At 46.8% G+C, this 18338-nt stretch overlaps 1 protein-coding gene across 3 annotated transcripts in view; it reads left to right on the top strand.

The window, feature by feature from the left end:
- Positions 1 to 18338, top strand: part of xdh (xanthine dehydrogenase) — a 152453-nt gene that overhangs the window by 59732 nt on the left and 74383 nt on the right. For 2 of the 3 annotated variants that reach the window (XM_087984056.1, XM_087984050.1), the window contains exons 9-16: positions 569 to 643; positions 967 to 1047; positions 4413 to 4554; positions 4881 to 4973; positions 12034 to 12185; positions 15577 to 15670; positions 15761 to 15870; positions 17366 to 17550. In XM_087984056.1, coding sequence (XP_087840182.1) covers positions 569 to 643; positions 967 to 1047; positions 4413 to 4554; positions 4881 to 4973; positions 12034 to 12185; positions 15577 to 15670; positions 15761 to 15870; positions 17366 to 17550 — 932 coding nt within the window. The remainder of the gene's footprint in view (positions 1 to 568; positions 644 to 966; positions 1048 to 4412; positions 4555 to 4880; positions 4974 to 12033; positions 12186 to 15576; positions 15671 to 15760; positions 15871 to 17365; positions 17551 to 18338) is intronic. The other variant, XM_087984063.1, reaches the window with a different exon arrangement.

The following is an 18338-nucleotide window of genomic DNA, read 5'->3' as shown; positions in this document are numbered from 1 at the left end:
CTCATCTCTTTTAAGCTTCCCCCTTTACTCCTTGAACCTGTGTCCATTAGTAATTGATCCCTCCACCCTGGGAAAAAGCCTCACATTTTCCACTCCATTGACAATCGCCCCTCAACCTCCTGCGTTCCAGAGAAAACAAACCTCAGTCTATCCAACCTTTCTTCATAGCTAACATCTCCCATCCCACGCAACATCCTGGTAAACCTTCCCAGCACCCTCTCCAAAGCATCCACATCCTTTTGGTAGTGCGGTGACCAGAACTTTAGACAGTATTCCAAATGTGGCCTAACTAGGGCTCTGTAACGATACAGCATAGCTCCTCTATCCTTACACTCAATGCTCTAAGCCTCTTTTTAACTATCTACACCGCCACTGTCAGTGAGCTCTGGACCCACACACCCAGACCCCTGTACAAATCAAACTCCACACATACTATCACCCAAGGCTGGAATTGAACTGAGGTCAACGGGGTTGTGAGACAGCAGTGCTAACCACTGAGCCACCACACTAGCAATAGCTGCAGTGAAGATTTGTAAGCTGAATGCATGATTGTTTTCCTCCTTTTTAGCCATCAAACTGCTGTGATCAGAATGGGACAGAAAATGGTTGCTGCAAGGGGCAGTTTGGAGTTAATCCACCTGGGGTTAGTATATCTGAATGTCATTAAAGTCACCTGGTGCTACTTCTGTGTTTTTTCATCTGTGTGTGTTTCCGATGCATGTATACGCTGCATGTTTACATGTGTATGTATAATGGTAATCACAGTGGCTGAAATTTAACATTGGTGGTGGGTGCCCTGTCCAAGCCACACTTCTTTGAGAAAGACCCCGTGGAATTAAATGTGTCCTTCAGGCACTTAACTAGCCAGCCCGGGGCCAACCCTAGAGTTTAGGACCTGAGAGTGTCAGGTACATTTGTCAAAGTATATTCCAGAAGTGACAACTAATCACTTGCTCTTTGTTTCAGATGTCACCCAGGCTTTTCGAACCATCAGAGTTTAAACCTCTGGATCCCACTCAGGAGCCGATCTTCCCCCCAGAGCTCCTGGTAGGTACAAATGTGACATTCCTTCGATAGAAGGACGGGCCAATTGCTCAGGTGTGTTGTTGCAGATTAACCCTACCCCTTCACCTTGGGTGACCCACATTAGATCTCCGTTAAAATGCATGATGTTGGAAAAGCACAGCCGGTCAGGAAGCTAATGAGGAGCTGGAGAGTCGACGTTTTGAGATTAAGCTCTTCATCAGGAATGAATTCGAAAATGTTGACTCTCCTGCTCCTCAGACGCTGCCTGACCGGCTGTGCTTTTCCAGCACCATGCTTTCTGAACTCTGGCATCTGCAGTCCTCACTTTCCTCACAGTCCTCACATTAGACCTCCACCCAGGAAGGCACTTGTTTCATTTATGCTTTTGAGTCAGACCCCTTGCCTCACCATTCCCTATCTCTATAGCCTCCTCTACTCCTTTAGAGTCTCAGAGTTTATTCCAGCTGTGGTCTTTGATGCATAGAATCACAGGCCATTCAGCTCATTGTGGCTGCACCAGCTTGTCAAACGAGCAACATTACTCAGAGCCAATCTCCTGGCTTTTCCCTATATCCTTATACACCATTTCCATCCAAATAACCAACCCGTGCCCTCTTAATTGCCTCAAATAAACCTCCCTCCACCACATTTATATAAATTAATTACTCGCTGTGTTAAAACATCTTTTTTCTCACATCAACCTTGCTTCATTTGCAAAATTATGTTAAGTTTATGTCCTTATGCCCTGTCATCAGCCTTTGATATGGTTGGACACAGCATCTTCCTCTGGCATTATTCCATTGTCATCCAACTAGCTGGACCTGCTGTTGCCTGGTTCCATTTATACTTAACTAATCTCTTCCACCTCCCATGCCATTACTTCAGATGCCTCCAGAGAATTGCTCCTTGGCCTGGTCCTATTTCTCATTTAAAAGCTACCCTTTGCTAGCAGCACCTGGAATTGGCCCTCAAATATGTACTGATGACTCCCACCTCTTGTGACTCCTTCACTGTTGCTAAGTCATCAGGCTGCTTATCCAATATCGAGTACTGGATGAACTGAAATTTCCTCCAATTAAATATTGGCAAGACCATTGGAGCTGTAACTTCTGACTGGAGGTTCAGTTAGCTCAGTTAGTTGGATGGCTAGTTTGCAATGCAGAGTAATACCAACAACATATCCTTGTGTTGGCTTTGTGCAGGAAGGTCATGTTTCACAAATCTGATTCCATTGTTTTAAGGAAGTGACAAAGATGATGAAAGAGGGTAGGGCGGTGGATGTTGACTATATGGTCTTTAAGCGTAAGTGAGGGCTGCAGATGCTGGAGATCAGAGTCAAGAGTGTGGTGCTGGAAAAGCACAGTGGGTCAGGCAGCATCTGAGGAGCAGGAGAATCGACGTTTCGGGCAAAAGCCCTTCATCAGGAATCTTTAGCAAGGCCTTTGACAAGGTCACTCATGGCAGGCTGATGCCAAAGATGAAGTCAGATGGCATCTGTGGTGAGATGGTAAGGTGGATACAGAACTGGCTTAGCTATATAAGACAGAGAATAGCAGTGGAAGGTTAAACGCAAAAAATGCTAGACAGCACAGCTGGTCAGGCAGCATCTGTGGAGAGAAAGCAAGCTAAAGTTTTGTGTCTAGATTACTCTAGAGGCTCTCTCTCTCTCTCTCTCTCTCTTAGCTTGCTCTCTCTCCATGGATGCTGCCTGACCTGCTGGGATTTCCAGCATTTTCTGTTTTCAGTTCAGATTCCAGCATCTGCAGTAATTCGCTCCTTTACCATGATGTTGCCTGGTTTAACAGGCCTGGAATGTACTGATGACAGATTCAATCAGGATGTTTGTGAGGCACCTTGACTGATACCTGAATAAGTAGGGAATAGAGGGTTATGGACAAGGTAGAAGCAAAAGGTTTTCATTATAGAAAGACATCATGTGTTGGTATAGTCTTGGTGGGCCAAAGGGCCTGTTTTTGTGCTGTACTGTATTGTATTCTTTGCCTGAGCTTACCTTGAAGGTCACCATCTCAGTCTCACCTCTTGGATGACGTGTGATGACCCTCAGTTAAACTCACACAAGTTCTTTCTCTCTTTCTCCCCCTCTCTCTCTTTCTCTCCCTCCCTCCTTCTCTCCCTCTCTCTTACTACCCTCTCTCTCACTCCCTCTCTCTCTCCCTTGCTCTCTTTCTCTCTCTCCCTCCCTCTCTCTCTCTCCCCCTCTCTCTCTCTCCCCCTCTCTCCTTCTCTCTCTCTCCTTTTCTCTTTCTCCCCCACCTCTCTTTCTCTCTCTCTCCCCCCCTCTCTCTCCTTTTCTCTCTCTCTCTCTCCCTCTCTTCCTCTCTATCCCCCCTCTCTCTCTCCCCCTTCCCTCTCTCTCTCTCTTTCGCTCTTTCTCTCCCTCCATCTCTCTCCCCAACCTCCCTCTCTCTCCCCCACCTCTCTCACACACACACACACACACACTCTTTCCTCCCCTCTCTCTCTCCCACCTTTCTCTCTCTCCCTCTCTCTCCCTCCCTCCCTTACTCTCTCCCCCCCTCCGTCTCTCTCCCTCTCTCTCTCCCTCCCTCTCTCTCTTTCTCTGTCTCTCTCTCTATCCTCCTCCCCCTCTCTCTCTATCTTTCTCGCTCTCTTCCTCGCTCCCTCTGTCTCACTCTCTCTCCCTCCCTCTCTCTCCCTCTCTCCTCTCTCCCTTTCCCCCTCTCTCTCTCTCCTCTCTCTCTCACACACACACTCTCCCCCCTAAATCTCTATCTCTCACTCACTGTTCCCCCCTCTCTCTTCACCTCTCCCTCTCTAACTCCCTCTCTCTCACTCCCTCTCTCTCTCTCCCCCCCTCTCTTTCTCTCTGTCTCTCTCCCTCTCTCTCTCTCTTTCTCTCTCTCTCTCTCACTCTCTCTCACCCCCTCTCTCTGCCTTCCTCTCTCTGTCTCCTCTCTCTCTCCCCCTCCCTACCTCTCTCTCACTCTCTCTTTCCCTCTCTCTCTCTCTCTCCCCCTCCATTCCTCTTTCTCTCGCTCGCTAATGAGGGAGAGAGTAGCCCTCTGATCCTTTTGTCCTATGGTGACTTTACCTGGTAACTGACCACACCCTTCCTCCTGTCGATTGTCTGAGATGAAACAAGACTGTTTGTAACATTAAGCACTGCATTTGACCGTGTGATGGGTGGCCTTTGTGACCAGTGATCACCCTCATGGTACCACGTTCAGAGACCTTTCAGAACTGAAATGCCAAATTCCTGCTCCCACCATCTCCCAATTCTAATGCAAGATTAAAGATGGTCACTTGGGCCTAAATGAGCAAACTACTGTATTGGGTGCATTCAATGTGCAAATCCCCAAAGTGGAGCAATGAACACAACTGAATGGATCAATTTTGTTTTGCAGTTACTTCAGGAGTCACCTCGAGACACATTGATCTTTAAAGGGGAGCGAGTCACTTGGATTCAGCCGACAACCCTGAACGAACTGTTGGTCTTGAAGGGCAGATACCCGGATGCCAGACTTGTGGTTGGCAACACTGAAGTAGGTAAGATTAAAATTGCAGACTGGCCAATAACCACCCACCCTCCTTGCAACAACATAGTGGGATAGGATCTGGCCGTGGAACTTAGTTGAGTGATAAATGCACAACAGAGAGAGGTTCAGGGAATGAAACCGTTTGCTGTTCAAATCACACAGTTTACTTTATTAAGAGAGATCAGTAACTGTAACATTAATAATCGTTAGCAGAGTGAGTGGACTACAGTAATCAGTGAGTACCAGAGAGTGGGAGCTCTGGGATTGGCATTGATGGCGTGGTTAGGAGAAGGAGGGGATCTGTTCACCATCTCGCTCTCTCTCGGGTCTATACAGGCATCGAAATGAGGATGAAGAACATGTTGTACCCAATAATCTTGGCTCCGGCTCATATTCCTGAGATGAATTTCAGCTGCTGCACTGATACGGGTAAGTGAGATGGCACTGTCTGTACGTGATGATTTTATTGGTGGAGTCGAGTAGGGGAGGGCAGTCAGTGTTAGGAACCCACAATGCTGTTGTAGAGACCACTGACACCACAACCTTCGAAAGTTGGTCGAACATTTTCTTTCCCGGTGGGTACCACAATTTATTCAACATGTCTTCCCAGGATGTGGGCACCACTGGCGAGACCAATGGCTGGTGGCCATCCCTCATTGCCCAATCGGCTGCCCTTTCTCTTGAACACGCGGACAGTAATTTCAATACAACTGAATGGTTCGCTCAGTCACAACGTGGGATGGGAGAATCGACGTTTCGGGCATTAGCCCTTCTTCAGGAATGAAGAAGGGCTAATGCCCGAAACGTCGATTCTCCTGTTCCCTAGATGCTGCCTGACCTGCTGCGCTTTTCCAGCAACACATTTCCATCTCTGATCTCCAGCATCTGCAGACCTCACTTTCTCCACAACGTGGGATGGTTGAGTCAACTACAGCAGGGTGTCTGTGAAGTCAGGTATAGGCCAAGCTGGGAAAGGACTGTACCAGCGAGTGTAAAGTGAAGGGGTGAAGGGGTGGTTGCTTTCATGGCATTGTGGAGCTGGACCCATCATCCCTTGACACACGTTCTGCCCATTTACTCTTGTTGCTGTCATATCAGGAGGGCTCCATACACTTGGCAGGAATCAGTGAGTCAAATGTACCCACTGACCATCGTTGAATAGTGTAGAACCAGCCAGGATGAGTTTCCGTTTCTTTTTGTCACGATCACCACAAGTTGCTATTGAGACAGGAGTCTCGATTAAAAGGAACATTATCATGGGATCCCTATAGTGCAGAAGCAGGTCATTCAGCCCATCGAGTCTACACTGCCCCTCCAAAGAACATCTTACCCCATGACTATAACCCTGTGTTTCCCATGGCTAATCTCCACATCCCTGGACACTATGTGTGTTTTAACATAGCTAATCTGCACATCTTTGGATTATGGGAGGAAATCAGAGCACCCAGAGGTAACCCACTCATGCACAGGAAGAATGTGCAGAGTCCACTCTGTCAGACACCTAAGGCTGGAATTGAACCTACGTCCCTGGCACTGAGAGACAGCAGTGCTAACCACTAAGCCACCTCACTGTCCAATTATTGATGTCTGGAGACACCTCAGCTCCTTGAGCCTGGCCTCCCATTCAAAACTATCACAGCCAATCTGCACCTCAACATGGGCATTTACCCTCCTTCGCTCCGCACTGCAGGAATATCTCCTGAACTAGGATTTCCAGAAGGCATTCAACAAGCTGCTACCTTAAAGGTTGTTGTGCAAATATGAGTTGGCGGTGCAGTTGGTAGTATGGATGGAAGATCGGCTGGCTGATAGAAAATAGAGTGTAATGACGATAAGAGACCATAAGACATAGGAGTGGAAGTAAGGTCATTTGGCCCCTCAAGTCCACTCTACCATTTAATCATGGCTGATAGGCATTTCAACTCCATTAACCGCACCCTCCCCATAATCAAGAATTTATCAATCTCTGCTTTGAAGACATTTAACATCCCGGCCTCCGCTGCGTTCCGTGGCAATGAATTCCACAGGACCATCCACTCTCTGGCTGAAGGAATGTCTCCTCATTTCTGTTCTAAATTGACCCCCTCTAATTCTAAGGCTGTCCCCATGGCCCCTAGTCTCCCTGCCTGACAAAAACAATTTCCCAGCATCCACCATTTCTAAGCCATGTATTATCTTGTAAGTTTCTATTAGATCTCCCCTCAACCTTCTAAACGCTAATGAATACAATCCCAGGATCCTCAGCCGTTCATAATGTGTTAGGCCTACCATTCCAGGGATCATCCATGTGAATCTCTGCTGGACACGCTCCAGTCCCGATATGTCCTTCCTGAGGTGTGGGGCCCAAAACTGGACACTGTATTCTAAATGGGGCCTAACCAGAACTTTATAAAGTCTCAGAAGCACATCACTGCTTTTATATTCAAACCCTCTTGAGATAAATGACAACATTACATTCGCTTTCTTCATCACGGACTCAACCTGCAAGTTAACCTTTAGAGAATCCAGGACTAACGCTCCCAGATCCCTTTGTACTTTGGCTTTATGAATTTTCTCACTGTATAGAAAGTAGTCCATGCCTGTGTTCTTTCTTCCAAAGTGCAAGACCTCACAGTTGCTCACATTGAATTTCATCAGCCATTTCCTGGACCACTCTGTCTAAATCTTTCTGCAGCCTCCCCACCTCCTCAGGACTACCTGCCTGTCCACCTAACTTTGTATCATCAGCGAACTTCACCAGAATGCCCCCAGTCCTTTTGTCCAGATCATTAATATATAAAGTGAACAGCTGCGGCCCCAACACTGAACCCTGCGGGACACCGCTTGTCACTGGCTGCCATTCTGAAAAAGAACCTTTTATCCCAACTCTCTGCCTTCTGTCAGACAGCCAATCCTCAATCCATGCCAGTAGCTCAGCTCTAACACCATGGTCCCTCACCTTAATCAGCAGCCTCCTGTGAGATATCTTATCAAAGGCCTTTTGGAAGTATAAATAGATAACATTCACAGGGTTTCCCTGGTCTAACCTACTTGTTACCTCTTCAAAGAACTCTAACAGGTTTGTCAGGCACGACCTCCCCTTACTAAATCTATGCTGACTTGTTCTAATCTGACCCTGCACTTCAAGAATTTAGAAATCTCATCCTTAGTGATGGATTCTAGAATTTTACCAACAACGGAGGTTATGCTAATCGGCCTAAAATTTTCCATCTTTTGTCTTGATCCTTCCTTGAACAAGGGGGTTACAACAGTGATTTTCCAATCACCTGGGACTTTCCCTGACTCCAGTGACTTTTGAAAGATCACAACCAACACCTCCGCTATTTCCTCAGCCACCTCCCTCAGAACTATAGGAGGTAGTCCATCAGGGCCAGGAGATTTATCAGTTTTTAGACCTTTTAGCTTTGCTAGCACTTTCTCTTTTGTAATGGCTACCAAACTGAACTCTGCCCCCTGACTCTCCTTAATTGTTGGGATGTTACTCATGTCTTCCACTGTGAAGACTGATGCAAAGTACTTATTAAGTTCTCCTGCTATTTCCTTATCTCCCATCACTAGCCTTCCTGCATCAATTTGGAGTGGCCCAATGTCTACTTCTGCCTCTCATTTGTTTCTTATGTATTGAAAGAAACTTGTACTATCATTTCTAATATTACTGGCTAGCCTACCTTCATATTGATCCTCTCCTTCCTTATTTCTCTCTTTCTTATCCTCTGTTTGTTTTCGTAGCCTTATCAATCTTCTGATTTCCCAATGCTCTTGGCCACTTTATAGACTCTCTTTTTCTGTGATACATTTCCTGAGTTCCATGGTTGTCCAATACCCTTCCCTAGCCGCCCCAGTAATCTTTCTTTTCTTTGGGATAAACCTCTGTACTGTGTCCTCAATTATACCCAGCAGCTCCTGCCATTGTTGCTCTACTGTCTTCACCCCTAGGCTTTACTTCCAGTCAATTTTCGTTAGTTCCTCTCTCATGCCCCTGTAATTACCTTTCTTTAACTGTACACCATTACATCCAATTTTTCCTTTTCTCTTTCAGACTTCAGACTGAACTCTACCATATTATGATCGCTGCCTCCTAAGAGCTCCTTTAATTTAAGATCTTTTCTAAAGTCTGGCTCATTACTTAGCACTAAGTCCAGAATAGTCTGCTCCCTTGTGGGCTCCATCACAAGCTGTTCCAAAAAGCCATCCTGTAAGCATTCCATGAATTCTCTTTCTTTGGTTCCACCGGTAACATAATTCACCCAGACCACCTGCATATTGAAGCCCCCATGATCACCATGACCTTGCCTTTCTGACATGCCTTCTCTATTTCCTGGTACATGTTGCGTCCCTGGTCCTGACCACTGCTTGGAGGTCTGTACATAACTCCCATTATGGTTTTTTTGCCTTTGTGGTTCCTCAACTCCACCCACACAGACTCCACATCATCTGACCCTATATCATTCAGTGCCGTAGATTTAATCTCATTCTTAACTAACAGGCCAACCCCGCCCCCTCTGCCCACCTCCCTGTCTTTTTGATAAGTTGTAAATCCTTGGATGTTTAATTGCCAGCCCTGAACCCCCTGCAACCACATCTCTGTGATGCCTACCACATCATAATCATTCACGATGATTTGTGTCATTAAATCATCGAGGCGCATTCAGGTAAAGTGCCTTAATGCTAATTTTCTTATCCTCATGATTTCCAACATCTCTAGTAATATTTCCTAAGTTATCCTTCCTTTTTTGCTTCATTCCTAGTCTGCCTTCAACTTAAACCCTGCACACATACTAACCTGCTGCTTATCTTTCTACTTGACTCCACACTCCCTGTTCCTTTCCATTTCCCTTCCCCCGACTCACAAGTTTAAAGTCCTAGTGACCACCCTATTTATCCTTTTCCCAAGAATACTGCTTCCAGGTCGGTTCAGGTGGAGACCGTCCCATCGGTACAGATCCCTCCGGTTCCAAACCTGATGCCAATTCCCCATGAAATGAAAGCCCTCTTTCCCACACCAATCTCTTAGTCATGTGTTTACTTCCCTAACTTTCTTATCCCTATGCCAATTAGCACATGGCTTGGGCAGTAATCCAGAGGTTATGACCCTCAAAGACCTGTTCTTCAATTTCCTTCCTAGTGCTTGATATTCCCCAAAAAAGGTCCTCCTGCCTAACCTTGCATACGTTGTTAGGGCCAATGTGGACCACAACATCTGGATCCTCCCCCTCCCCTTCCCGCTCCAATATCTTTTCAAGCTGGTCGGAGATATCCTGCACCCTGGCACCGGGCAGGCAACGCACCATGCGGGACTCCCAATCCAGCTCACAAAGGATACTAAATGTCCCCCTAATTATAGACTCTCCTATAACAACTACTTGTCTTTTTGCTCCTCCCTCTTGAATGGCCTTCTGCACCAATGTGCATTGGTCAGCTGGCTCATCCTGTCCACAGCCCTTTCCCTCATCCACAGAGGGAGCAAGAATCTCATACCTGTTGGACAAGGTCAAAGGCTGAGGCTCCTCCACTCCTGAACTCAGAATCCCCCTACCTGCCTCACTTACAGTCACACCCTCTTGTCCCTGATCACTAATCATCCAGCTAACTCTCCGTCTCCCGGATGTGCCGCAGTGTTTGAAGCTCAGATTCCAGATCATCAATCCTGGCATCCAGATCATCCAGCAACCACCAATTGCTGCAGACGTGATCACTGCCGCTCACAATGGGACCAGCCAGCTCCCACATCATACAGCTAAGTGAGGATGTGATGAGTGAAGTTCTGCTAGGCCCTGGAACCTGAGCTTTTTGCAATTTACCATCAATGACTTAAGATGAAGGGAGTGAAGGCATGGTAGCAGATGAGGTAAAGGTAGGTGGGAAAATGTGTTAGGTAAGAGACATAAGGAGGTTGCAGACTGATATAGATGGGGTCAGTGAGTGGGCAAAAGATCTGGCAGATGGAGTATTATGTGGAAAAATGTAAAGTTGTTCACTTTGATGGAGAGTATATGAAGATGGAGTTCTACTTAAATGGAGAATGACTGCAGAATTTCAAGGTGCAGGAGATCGAGGTTGTATTGCATGAGTTAGGTACGGAACGTCATTAGGAAGGCCAATGGAATGCTGTCCTTAACTGCAAGAGGAACTGAGGTTAAGTTACATACTTCAGTCACATAAGGCACTGAGAAGACCACATCCTGCGCAGTTTGAGGTTGGTTACTTCAGGAAGAGTGTACATCAGGAAGGTGGTTCAGAGGAGGTATTATAGATTGATACCTGGTGTCTTGTGAGGGAGAGTTGGATGGGCTGGGTTTGTTTCCACTGAAGTTTAGGAGAGCGGAGGGGTGACTTATGTTGAAGTGTGTCACGTCCTGAATGATCTTGACAAGGTGAATGTGGAAAGGGTGTTTCCTGTTGTGAGTCAGTCCAGAACTACGGGGTCATGATTTAAAATGTAAGCCTTGCCCTTCTGGGATAGAGATAAGGAGCAATCATTTTCTCTTGAAAGGGTATGCAACTCTGGAGCTCTCTGCCTCAGAGGATGGTGGGTGATGTTTTTAAGGAACAACAGGTGAATTAAGTTATTAAGGATAGTTGAAGAATATGGAATTAAAAATATAAACAGTTCATCAATGATCTTACTGAGTTTTAAGAGGATGATTGGTCTATCTCCACTCCCAGTTCATACCTTGCTGTGTCTGATTCACTGACCCAACAAAGAAACCTATCGATCCCCATTGTGAAGACTTGAGTTTCTCTCTAGCATTTACTGCCTGTTACCCGTAATTACTAATGTAGGTATGTAGAAAGGGAAGATCCCTAAATGAGTGGAGGGGGTCTACAGGAGGTGTGACAGCAGGCAGTTCCTGGTTGAAGTGCTGGCCCCCTTCTACGGGCTGCTAGTCCTATGAAGCTGCGTGAAACATTCAGTTGAGTCAAAGCGAACTGATAATTCTGGATCATCAGGTTCCCATTCCCACCGCACTCGCCTTCCAGCCAGATCTTTTTGAGTTGGGATCAGTTCCACTCCCCACCCCACACCACAGTGGGTCAGATGGGCACTCACTGGCCTCCATTGGCTCCCATTCGATTCTAAAACTCTCCTCTTTGTCTCTGTGATCCTCTGTGGCCTCTCCTCCTCATCTCCAAGATCTCCTCCAGCCCCACAACCCTTCAGCTCACCTCCGATTCTATCCTGAGCACCCTCGATTTTCATCGCTTCTCTCATTGGTGCCTGTGTCTTAATCACCATCTCGACCTTACGCCCTGAAATTGCCTTTTTAAGCCATGCTGCGTCTCTAACTCCCTCTTCGAGAGGCTGGGGGTAAATCTATCCCTTTGACCAAGCTGTAAGCCACCAGTTTTAACATCCCGTAAAGTGGCATGGAGATAGCCGTCATCTGAGAGTTACTCTTCGGAAGGACTATGGGACGTCATACTACGCTGAAAGCACTGTGTAAATGGTCAGGTTGTTTCTCATGTGCACACCTTGACTGTTTTGAAGGGATAATGTTCGGGGCTGCCTGTAATCTGACCTACATTGGGAGTGTGCTGAAACAGGCCATAAACCAGCTTCCCAGTTACAAGACTGAGGTTTTCAAGGCGGTATTGGAACAGCTGCATTGGTTCGCAGGACAACAGGTCCGGAATGTTGCTGTGAGTGCTTCTTCTTAATTTATCAAGGATATGTGGGCATCACTGGCTAGGCCAGGATTTTGTTCACCAAATGGGTGAGGGCCACAAACCATCTCTGAGGGGCAGCAGGTAAACATGGGATGTGGACACCACTGGCTGGGCCCAGCATTCATTGGCCATCCCTAATTGCCCCAGAGGGCAGTTAAGCGTCAACGACATTGCTGTGGGTCTGGAGTCACATGTAGGCCAGACCAGGTAAGGATGGCAGATTTCCTTTCCCTGGAGGACATTCGTGAACAAGGTGGGGTAACCTTGCTGGGAGAGTAACCCAGAATACCAGGATTATGCTCGGGATTCATGGGGTCAAATGCCACCAGGGTAGCCAGTAGAATGTAATATCTGGAATTAAAAACTATTTACAACAACACTGACAATGCAACTTTTCTCTTGTTTATTCATGAGGTAGGGTGTTATTGGCAGACCCATTATTGCCTGTCCCTATTTGCCCTAAAGAAGGTGATAGCGAGCTGCTTTCTTAAACCACTGTGGCTGTAGGAACACCCACAATGCCATTAGGAAGACAATTCCAACAATCCTGACCCAGCATCGGTACATTTCCAAGTCAGGACAGTGAGTGGCTTGGAGGGGAACCTACAGGGGCTGGTGTTCGTAACTACCTGCTGCCCCTGGCAGTGGTTGTGGATCTGGAAGGATCTTTGGTAAATTTCTGCAGTGGGGGCAGCACGGTGGCTCAGTGGTTAGCACTGCTGCCTCACAGCACCAGGGACCCGGGTTCGAGTCCAGCCTCGGGTGACTGCCTGTGTGGAGTTTGCACGTTCTCCCCCTGTCTGCATGGGTTTCCTCCAGGTGCTCCGGTTTCCTCCCACAGTCCAAAGATGTGCCGGTTAGGTGAATTGGTCATGCTAAATTGCCCATAGTGTTAGGTGCATTAGTGAGGGGGAATGGGTCTAGGTAGTTTACTCTTTGGAGGGTCAGTGTGGACTAGTTGGGCCGAAGGGCCTGTTTCCACACTGTAGGGAATCTAATCTTGCAGATAGTACACACTGCTGCTACTGAGCAGTGGTGGAGGGAGGGGATGCTTGTGGATGTGATGCCAATCAAATGGGCTGCTTCCTGGATGGTGTCAAGGAGTGTAGGGTGAACCACAATGTGAAGGTAACATTACTGGTAAGGACCAGGGAAACTTTCCCTCCCTAAACGGTATTAGATACTTTTGAACACCATGACCTGCAAATTCTCCAACACGGCATTCACGAACCTGACTTGGAAACATATTGCTGTTCCTTCTTTGTCTCTGGGTCAAAATCTTGGAATTCTGTCCCAAAGGGCATTGTGGGTCAGCCCACAGCAGGTGGACTGCAGCGGTTCAAGAAGGCAGCTCACCCCCACCTTCTCAAGGGCAATAAATACTGGGCCATCCAGTGATGCCCACATCCCATGAACATTTGTTTATTAAAAGGCCTGGCAAGCTGTGCAGTTTGAGGTGTGGAGAATAAATGCTCACAGGACTTTCCACATCCCATGAATGATCAAAAGTATACTCTGCCAGGATCCAGAGGGATGGGTGGGTGTTGGGTGCATCAGCAGAAATGGGATGGGTATGGGTGTATCAGCAGGAATAGGATGGGTATGGGTGTTGTGGTTCTGCTCACCGAGCTGGGAATTTGTGTTGCAGACGTTTCGTCCCCTGTCTAGGTGACATCCTCAGTGCTTGGGAGCCTCCTGTGAAGCACTTCTGTGATGTTTCCTCCGGCATTTATAGTGGCCTGTCCCTGCCGCTTCCGGTTGTCAGTTCCAGCTATCCGCTGCAGTGGCCGGTATATTGGGTCCAGTTCAATGTGTTTGATGATAGAATCTGTGGATGAGTGCCATGCCTCTAGGAATTCCTTGACTGTTCTCTGTTTGGCTTGTCCTATAATGGTAGTGTTGTCCCAGTCGAACTCATGTTGCTTGTCATCTGCGTGTGTGGCTACTAAGGATAGCTGGTTGTGTCGTTTCGTGGCTAGTTGGTGTTCATGGATATGGATCGTTAGCTGTCTTCCAGTTTGTCCTATGTAGTGTTTTGTGCAGTCCTTGCATGGGATTTTGTACACTACATTGGTTTTGCTCATGTTGGGTATCGGGTCCTTTTCCTGGTGAGTTGTTGTCTGAGAGTTTGTGTGCTGTTATGAGTCCTAGTGATCGCAGTAGTCTGACTGTCAGTTCAGAACTGTTCTTGATGTATGGTAGTGTGGCAAGTCCTTTGGGATGTGGCATGTCCACATTCCGTTGTCTTTCCCTTAGGCATCTGTTGATGAAATTGCAGGCTATCCATTTTTGACGAATACATAGTAGAGATGTTCTTCTTCCTCTTTTTGCAGTTCTGGTGGGCTGCAGTGTGTTGTGGCCCTTTGGAATAGTGTCTTGATGCAACTTCTTTTGTGTGTGTTGGGGTGGTTGCTTTCATAGTTCAGGACTTGGTCTGTGTGTGTATTGGTGTATCAGCAGAAATAGGATGGGTATGGGTGTATCAGCAGGAATGGGGTTGGTGTGGGTGTATCAGCAGGAATAGGATGGGTATGGGTATATCAGCAGGAATGGGATGAGAATGGGTGTATCAGCAGGAATGGGATGGGTATGGGTGTATCAGCAGGAATGGGGTTGGTGTGGGTGTATCAGCAGGAATGGGATGGGTATGGGTGTATCAGCAGGAATGGGATGGGTATGGGTGTATCAGCAGGAATAGGATGGGTATGGGTGTATCAGCAGGAATGGGGTGGGTATGGGTGTATCAGCAGGAATAGGATGGGTATGGGTGTATCAGCAGGAATGGGATGGGTATGGGTATATCAGCAGGAATGGGATGGGTTTGGGTGTAGCAGCAGGAATGGGATGGGTATGGGTGTATCAGCAGGTAAAGGATGGGTATGGGTGTATCAGCATGAATAAGTTGGGTATGGGTGTATCAGCAGGAATAGGATGGGTATGGGTGTATAAGAAGGAATAGGTTGGGTATGGGTGTATAATAAGGAATAGGTTGGGTATGGGTGTATCAGCAGGAATAGGATGGGTTTGGGTGTATCAGCAGGTATTGGATGGGTGTGGGTGTATCAGCAGGAATGGGATGGGTATGGATGTATCAGCAGGAATAGGATGGGTATGGGTGTATCAGCAGGAATAGGATGGGTATGGGTGTATCAGCAGGAATGGGATGGGTATGGGTGTATCAGCAGGAATGTGAGGGTGGGGTGTATCAGCAGGAATAGGATCCGATCTCCTGCTATGGGCGGAGGGGGGTATCCACCTGACCTGGATTCCCACAGCAGTGTGTTGTCTGGTGTGGTTCAGGCTAGGCGAAGCAGGAGTGTAGGCTGTATGCAGTTTTAACCCCTCCTTCTCTCTACACCTTCAGGCTGTCGGAGGGAACATCATGACCGCCAGCCCTATCTCAGACCTCAACCCTGTGTTCATGGCCTCTGGCTGTTTGCTGACCTTGTCCTCTGAAGGTGAGTAGTATCCCAGAGGGCCATTAAAACCCTTCAGTGTCTGACTGTGAACATGACCGTGATGTTCATCCTCCCTTTGCCTGTTTCCAGGTGGCAACCGTGTTGTGCGAATGGATGGAGATTTCTTCACGGGCTACAGGAAGACTGTGGTGAAGCCTCAGGAAGTATTGATTTCCATCGAGATCCCCTACACAAAGAAGGTGAGAAACCATCTCCTGGTTACTGTATGCAAACACAAGTAAGGCTCAAGAAACTAAAGATGTTTTGGAGTTCAATAATCAATAGTCTCTTAAGTGGTCACTGTATTCGAAATATTAACTCTGCTTTATCCCCCCCATGCCTGTCAGACCTGCTGAGTTTCTCCACAATGTCTGTCTTTGTTTCAGATCTCCAACATCTGCAGTTCTTTGTCCAATTCTGGTTATGTAATTCTGCATGAGCCCCATTCTAAACAGAAGGTGGTCTGTAATTTGACCAGTGTGGGGATGATCACTACGTAGAATTATAAATTTGGGGGGTTGCTGGTTGGGAGGCATTTTAACCTTAAGACTGGTTGGGATCATTGAGCAAGCAATGTTGTATAAAGTCTAACCTGTCCAGTCTCAGTTTTACCAACACCAGATTGGGGGCAACCAACACTACAAAAAGTCTCTTCAGCACCTCTAATGTCATGGAAAGGCTTGATAAGCAAGGGGAGAAAGAATATCGTGTTGGCAGGAATGTGGATTAGTGAGATCCATGTGATGGTGCTGTAGCTAAATAGTTTAGTTTGTCCAGGTTTTTATTTGAAGAGAGATCACAAGCAGTCTACCAAGACCTCTAGAGTAAATAGCTTGTGAGGCCCTGTTTTTTTTTTAATGTTGGAACAACAGAAGCAGCCTGGCTGGGTGTGGCCAGCTCTCAAAGACCAGGATTATGGGCTTGAAGAAGTGGAAGATATTTTTTCATCTCTTGATGACAGCCAAATGATGGGTGTTCTCTTCCTATGCTGTTAGATTGCATGTGAGACAAAGTCTGTTTTTCTGATTTTATCTTTTTGCCAAGGTATGTTTATGGAATGTTACTACATTGGAAAAGCTAATTAGTGACATGTACTGTACCTATTAATCTGTTAAGTTTTCCAAGAGAGGTAAGTTATTCTAAGTTCCTCTTTCTGTGGTTGTGCTTTAGCTATAGTGTTTAAATAAATTGTGTTTTGCTCAATGTTGAGTAGTTTGACCAGTTGCATCAGATCTGGAACATGGACTTCACACCTGCCTTTAAAATAAGAAACAGTAAAGGTCCAGGCTACCCTGTTAAAGTATTTGGAGGGAGTCTGGCCTGGTCCATGAAATCAGTCATGAAGCTATTGAATGGCAGAGCAGGTTTATGTGGCTGGGTACCCTACTCCCACTTCTTATGTGAATGTGTGTATGTTTAGAGAGTCATAGAGATGCACAGCACAGAAACAAGCCCTTCAGTCCAACCCGTCCATGCCGACCAGATATCCTAAATTACTTTAGTCCCATTTGCCAGCACTTGGCCCATATCCCTCTTAAGTCTAGATTAGAGTGGTGCTGGAAAAGCACAGCAGGTCAGGTCAGTATCCGAGAAGCAGGAAAATCGACGTTTCGGGCAAAAGCCCTCCCTCTTCTGCACCGTCTCCCAAGTTCCTAAAGTGTGGTCAAGTCATTGCCTCAGTCTGTTCCTCTGCAGGGGGAGTATTTCTCAGCGTACAAACAGGCCCAAAGAAGGGACGATGATATCGCAATTGTGAACTGCGGGATGAGAGTGGCTTTCAAGGAAGGCACCGACATTGTGGAAGAGTCGGGACTGAGTTACGGAGGCATGGCTCCTACCACTGTGTTTGCGAAGAAGACATGTGCACTGTTGCTTGGAAAGTGAGTCTCCTCAGAGTTCATTCAACATGACGGGCTTTCCCTTTCATTTGAGTGAGGCCATTGAAGTAAGGCTTCCCAATCACTGGTGGGTTGGGTTAATATGTGATAAACTTCCCAAGCGATACACTGGACTAATTGGTCAGAATTCATGCCCCTCAATCAAGAGTGGGAACAGCGATATGGAGTAAGGCAGAGAGGCCCTGAACTACACAGACACTCAGTTCCCCCTGGACTTAGCTCTCATTGACATGGTTATGGATTAAGAATTATTTGGGGAAGTAATCACCTCAGTGTAATACATTCCATTCCTAATAGCCAAGTGGTAATGGAGAAATGTTGGAGTCTAATCTCTGCACATTTCAACATTTTTATTTACAGAGTCATACATTACAAGCATCCATTTCCCATTGCAACATTCACAGTTTCAGTTGTCTCCTATATGTAGGAGCAGAAGTGCCCTTCATTTTAACACACAAGTGATATCCAGTCTAAATAGTCAGAATTCATGCCCCTCATTCAACAGTGGGAAAAGCGATATGGGCTACGGTAGAGAGACCCTGAAACACACAGATAATCAGTTCCCCCTGGACTTAGGTCTGCATGATAATGCCCTCCATCAGAGCACAGTTGACCAATAAACAGCTAACACAATCTAGGGGGAGTAACACATTCCCTAAGGGCCTGTTGATAACAGCCTCTAATGACTGTGATAACTCCCCTCTGTCAGGAACCTGCTGTTCAGGAGTCTGGACTCTGTGCCAGTGCAGATTGAGGTTTCTGGCGGAGGA

The sequence above is a fragment of the Chiloscyllium plagiosum genome, unplaced genomic scaffold, assembly GCF_037043375.1.
Source record: "Chiloscyllium plagiosum isolate Xiang-an unplaced genomic scaffold, Cpla_swu_hap1 HiC_scaffold_3, whole genome shotgun sequence".
Classification (NCBI taxonomy): domain Eukaryota; kingdom Metazoa; phylum Chordata; class Chondrichthyes; order Orectolobiformes; family Hemiscylliidae; genus Chiloscyllium; species Chiloscyllium plagiosum.
The sequence above is the reverse complement of the archived record's forward strand: the minus strand, read 5'-3'. Positions and strand labels throughout refer to the sequence as shown.